Raw genomic sequence first — 6,106 nt, 5'->3', positions numbered from 1 at the left:
CTTCTGTTCCTCTAAGCTGCTGGAATAGTTTATCTTCATTTTTGAGAAGCATTCTTCCAGTTTCCTCTCCAAGGCCATGTAGAGCCTTTGGGCTTCTGGGTCCTTGGGCAGCATCCTCTCTGCTTGTCTCTGCCCAGGAGAGGGACATTTCCATAGCTTCTCCATCTTCTGCTCCAGATAAGCCAGGATAGCTGAATTAAACCCACACAGTGCAGTGGATGGGTCCAGCATGCTTCCGCTGACAGGGCTCTGAGATATTTGTGTATGTGTCTCCTCAGTGTACAGGCTTTCCTTCTTCCTCCTCTGCTTTCCTTTCCTAGAGACCCCTTGGCATGGGAGCTCTGTGGGGGATGGGAGCCTTTCAGTGTCTTCTTCACTGTCAGCCTTGAGCTCATGCCACTCACCAGTGACATCTTCAACAACTTCCTGGGTTCCACCCAGGAGGTTCACATCCCGTTTGTCAGCAGCCTCTGTTTGCTCACTGTCCAGAGGTTGTTCATGCCATCTTTCAGCCAGGGCTCCTGAAGTCCCTTCTTGTTTTTCCACTGGGATGACTGCATCCCATTTGACAACAGTGTCTTGAGTTCTCTCTACTGGGGCTTTCTGTGCCTTCTGTTTGTCACTGGTGTCTTCACCTCTCTCTGTCGAGACTTTCAGTGCTGGCTTTTTATCTAGAAGCTTTATATCCTGTTTGTCACTGATGCCTTCACCTCTCTCTGTCGAGGCTTTCAGTGCTGGCTTTTTATCTAGAAGCTTTGCATCCTGTTTGTCACTGGTGCCTTCACCTCTCTCTATTGAGGCTTTCAGTGCTGGCTTTTTATCTAGAAGCTTTGTATCCTGTTTATCACTGGTGTCTTCTGTTTTCTCTACCAATGGTCTCTGAAGCTGCTTTTTATCTGGTACCTTTGCCTCCCTTTTCCCACTGGGGGATTTAGCAAGGTCTGCCTGGGATTTTTCAGCTGACAGATTCGCATCCTTTTCCCTACTCAGATGTTTATCATCTTCCTGGGATTTCCTTTCATAAGAAGCCCTGACCCCAAATTTCATGTCTCTTAAAGACGGTTCTGTCTTTACTACTGCTTTTTCCTTCACCTTGTGCAGTTCTTTTTGCATTGCCTCATTTGCTAAGAAAAGCATCTTGTATTTGTGTTCAGTGCTTTGGACTCGAGCCTCCAAAGATGCCTTTTTCTCATTAAGCACCTGTACTTCCTTTTGAAGGTTCACATACTGAACTTCCTGCTTCTTGGACTCCTGGGATACTAAGGTATCATACTTTGCTTGCAGGCCATGGGACTGTTTGGTTAGCAAAGTGAAGGCTTTGGTGAGATTGGCCACCATTGTCACTATATATTTAACAACAACAACTTCTGCTTTGTTGAACAGTGTTGACCCTACAAATTCCTGTAACATGGTAAGGAGCTCAGAAGTCCTGGAGAAAGTTATAGATTCATCTTCTAGCATTTGTTCAGGGCTCAAGGGCTGGGCTTCCTGAGGTTTCTGTGCAACTTTTTCTCGCCATGCTCTCCACATGCCGGTTTTGGGAACAACTGGGAAAGTTAGACACACAAAGAGAAAGAATTAGGGTCTATAATGAAATGAAGGATGGTCCTATGGTTAAGGCTCTGGGACAAAACTCAGAAGATCTGGGTCCAATGTATGGCTCTGCCACAAACTCTCTGTGCGACATTAGGCTAGATTCTTCACTGCTCAGTCCCCCATATTTAAAATGGGGATAATAATCCTTTCTGTATCTAGCTTGTCTACTTAGTTTGCCTCTGACTGGGAAAACACTTCAGGGTGCTCTCAATAAAGCATATTGAAATGCCTCATGCTTGAAGGTCACTTTTGAAAATCTGGCTGCATATGCATCAGATCTTTGTTCCTCCAAATTAATCAGAAATATTATTTTCCCCCCTTTTCTTATTCCAAGATGTTTGAAACACATACTTGATTTCCCCCTCTTTTTCCGTCTGTGTTCCACAAGAGGTGTGCAGAGCTCGATTAGCTGCATTATACATCCTTCTGTATAATCAAGGGAAGTCAGCAGCTTGGTCTCCATATCACTGACCCACTGGACAGTGGGGGTGTCTCCTACTTGTTCTTTGCCTTCTGACAACATTTCACCTTGAAAAAAGCCAAAGCAAAAAGGGGAATGAAGCTCACGTTAATTACCTTCCAGCAGAAAATCAAACCCTTATTAAATGACACACAAGATCTGGGCCTGATGGTTAGCAATTTATATGTGACATGTCGACAGCCAGGGTGTTCAGTAAGGGCCTCTGAGAGGGCTAAGGAGGTGGGCAAGCGGGTGTCTCCCCTTGTTGGTGAGAAGGAGGTGGGGATCATGTTTGGGGACAGTGTGTGTGACAGGTATTAAAAACTAATATAACTCATCTTAGATCCTTCAGTGGAGACCATGAGGGCAAATCACCTGATTCCTGGTATTCTAAAGGTTAAATTCAAGATGGTCCTGTAAATCAGACTCCCCCACTATATAGCTGCAGGGTTTGAGCAGAGATGGGTGTGACAATTGGGGTCCAGACATCCCATGGGGAGAACAAGAAGTTTAAACCCCCAGTTAAAACAACTGATTGCATACTGTCATTGTGCTATAAAAATATACCAAGTAAGGTTTTGATAAAACTTGTAATGTTCTGAACTTGATGGTCATTATGAGATATGTATATAGACCATGATTATTAATATACGTATGTGTTTACACAGAAAATTGTAAATTGTAACTGTGGGGCAACTTTAGCATGGCCTCAAAACAGGGCGATGAAGCAATCAGGCAGGGATAGGCTACCTCCCAAGCCAGTTGCTTATATTATACCAGCTTCAAGTACCTATCCATTGTCCAGCCCAGGAAAGGATAATGGTAGACCATTAAAGTTAATGGAAAGACATTGAGACAACTGGGAATTTCCCTAGTCTGAATAACCAGGAATCACCATAGTCTGAGAGGGGGAAAAAAAGGATCAATATATATATATTTTTGAAAGGAGCCTTGAAGCTGAAGTTTTCATCCAGAAACTGAGGGACCGCCTCTAAGTGAGAAGTTGTCTGTGAAACACTGGATCCTCCAACAGTTAGGAGACATGCTGGAAAACTGTTTAAAGGCAATAGGTAACTTGTATTAGAAAAAAGAATGTAACTAATATAGAAGACATCTGAAGCTGTGTCTTTATGTTTATTTACTGTGTAACTTGTATATGTTTGCTCTCTCTTACTATTTCATCTTTGAATCTGTGGTTTTTCTATTAAATAAACAATTTGTTTGTTTTTACCCAAGCAGTTCTCGGGTGTGCAAACTGTGAGGAGTGTGTGTGGCAAAGTGAGATGATAATTGGGAGTCTAGTTTCATGCCTTTGGGGGTCATGAACTAGAGGGGAAAAATTAGACTGTCTGGGGAAAGGAGGGATTTGGGGAAACACAGGCCTATACGAACTGTTGGTGTTACCCTGGAAGGATGAGGCCAGTGAAAGCCAGGGTAAGACCTTGTGCTTGTGAGCAAGCTACTGGTGTCTGGGATCTGAGCCATAGCAGCACAGCATTAAAGCACCCCAAGGTTATAACGGAAGGTGGTGACCGAACCCCTTACCAGCCTGGGTGATCACGCAAACATCACAATGGGATCAAACTATGAAGTTGGAATCCAGCTCAAAACTTTCCCAAAGTTCAGAGGCTTTTGGATCCAGGTTTTTGACTGACCCCATGATAGAGATATAGGGGCCAGGTGGAGAGCATGGTTCCAGACATCCCTAAAGTTTAGGGCTATGGCTCTAGAGCTGCCTGTACCCTGGAGCATCCCAGAGGCCATCTGGCTCCATTAACTTACCCCATTCTTTTAACGATTCCAGAACGAACTTTAAATCTTTCCCTTGAGCTGTGCTGGCTTTGAGCAAGATGGCTACTTTGTCCAGTAGAAGTGCCCTCCGTTTCCTCTCAGCCCAAGTGCCGGAGAGGAAGAACTGTTCTTCTATCTCTGGGTCCATCCCTTCGTCCCCTTTGAAGCGGTCACATACCCGGTTCACATTGTCCAGAATTACAAACAGTTGCTTAAAAACCTCCTAAAGTGACAGGATGGGGCCTTAATAATACTGTTTCTAGAACACCCTGCATGCAAGGAGCTCAAGCCCAGGTAAGTAAATCCACTGGACTGGGACTCAGGAGAGCTAGGTTTCATTCTGCCACAGACTCCTTGTGTGACCTTGGGCAAGTCACTTAAATTTCTATGTGAGATAATACTTCCTTTCTCCCACCTTTTGTTTGACTTCTCTATTCAGACTGTAAACTCTTTGAGGCAGGAGCTGCCTCTCATTATGTGCTGCCTAGTACAATGAGGCTCTGATCTCAGTTAGGAGATCTGGGTGCTACAGTAACATATAACAGGGGATGAGCTAGGAATAGAACCTAGCTAGGGTGGGTCTCAGCACTGCAAATGGGAGTGCTTAACACTTCTCAGGATCATGTCCCTTTATTTCAAAATGACAAATATCAGGAAGCAAATATTCTGCTCCTCAAATTGCTGATAAAACCAACTGGCAGTGGACATGAGCTGTTCACTAAAAATGGAAAGCAACTCAAGACCCCTAATGGTAATGGGAATAAAATCTGAGACCTTCACCTATCTCTGATGCCTCTCCTACCAAGGGCTAGTCTCCCTTGCATCCTACTCACAGGAGGCATTCAGCAGCCCCAAAGATTAGGTGCTCGGTGTCAACGTGTACCTTCCTGGCTCTGTCGAGCTGGGCAGCATCAATTTTCTCCAGTATGTTCTTCACTGAGGGGGGGATTTCAGTGAGAGGACTGATAGTGAGTTCCAATTTAGAGGCTGCAGCTTCAGGCTCAGGTTCTGAGTTTGTTTCAGATTCATATGAGCTTCCTGATGATGATGATGAAGATGATGATTCCTGCACTACCATGTTTAGGACCTGGTAGTTTTCCTGCACTAAGAATAAACTTCTGACAATTCCAAACTGAATCACAGGGTAAACCTGTTTAGTTTCCTCGTTCTAGAGGTGTAGTTGGAGGTCCAGTTACTCTGGCTGTTAGCTCAAGAGCAGAGGGGCAAATGGACATGTCACCAAGAGATGAGAATATTCTATTTGTCTGGGTGATGTCATAATAACCTTTCCTCTGGTTCTATCCTGATATCATCAGGCACAGTGAATGGAATGTACATAGATAAGACACCTACCAAACAGGATTTACTAATGAAATAACCCCTAGGGAAATTTCAACAGGAGCACTTAACAAGAAGGTTCTAGAACAGTTATATCCTAGAACAGTTATATCCCAGTCAGTACAGCTTTCTGGTAGAAGGTGACATTGCTGGCTGTACTATAAAAGTTCAGAGCCGCAGTTGTCCAATAATCTTTCTATCATTTATGTACTGCAAGCACAAGTAGTCCTCAGCGGGACACATGTGAGTGTTTGCAGGGACAAGACTCTAGTGGTGCTGGACATTTTAAAAATAGAATTGCTTGTCAAGAGTAATTTCAAATGAAGCCATTCCTGGAGGGGAGCTGCAGGGATTCCCTAACATAACTGGTGCTCAAGCTTTTAATGCTTTGTAAGGCTATTTAAGAAAAAGCTTTTCATGGACTCACTTCCCCTCCAACCCCCAATTTCTTACCTTTTGGCTATAAAATATTTCAGTCTGCAGACCACCAGGAAAGGTGATCACAGGTGGCCCGTGGACCATACTTTGATTATCAGTGCAATATTGTGGCTGGAAATCATTGTTCTTGGATCCGTCTTGTACTCTTTGGAGATTTTTCTTTATTTAGCAGAACTCACTGCCCTGCCAAGCTGGCAAATTGAAATGTTGTATGCAGTGTTGTTGTAGCTATGATGGTCCCAGGATATTAGGGAGACATGATGGGTGATGTAATATCTTTTATTGGACCAACTTTTCTTGATGAGAGAGACACGCTTTTGTGCTTACACAGAGCTCTTCACACCTGAAGAAGAGCTCTGCGTAAGCTTGAAAGCTTGTATCTCTCACTGTTGGTCCAGTAAGATATTACCTCACTCACCTTGTCTCTCTAAATTGAAATGTTGGCATTTGTTCCTTCTGACCCCCTTTCAGGACTCCACACAG

General features: G+C 44.0%; 1 protein-coding gene across 1 annotated transcript in view; it reads right to left on the bottom strand.

The window, feature by feature from the left end:
- The window catches only part of LOC112116963 (protein FAM186B), an 8,833-nt gene extending 3,908 nt beyond the window's left edge, over positions 1-4,925 (bottom strand). Inside the window, exons 1-4 of the mRNA XM_026659606.1 lie at positions 4,731-4,925; positions 3,839-4,070; positions 1,948-2,124; positions 86-1,547 (exon numbers count right to left, since the gene is read on the bottom strand). Coding sequence (XP_026515391.1) covers positions 86-1,547; positions 1,948-2,124; positions 3,839-4,070; positions 4,731-4,925 — 2,066 coding nt within the window. The remainder of the gene's footprint in view (positions 1-85; positions 1,548-1,947; positions 2,125-3,838; positions 4,071-4,730) is intronic.
- Positions 4,926-6,106: the final 1,181 nt, after the last annotated feature.

This window comes from Terrapene carolina, unplaced genomic scaffold (genome assembly GCF_002925995.2).
Source record: "Terrapene carolina triunguis isolate 2854851 unplaced genomic scaffold, T_m_triunguis-2.0 Scaffold641, whole genome shotgun sequence".
Classification (NCBI taxonomy): Eukaryota; Metazoa; Chordata; order Testudines; family Emydidae; genus Terrapene; species Terrapene triunguis.
Note: the sequence above shows the minus strand (reverse complement) of the source record. Positions and strands in the feature narration are given on the sequence as shown.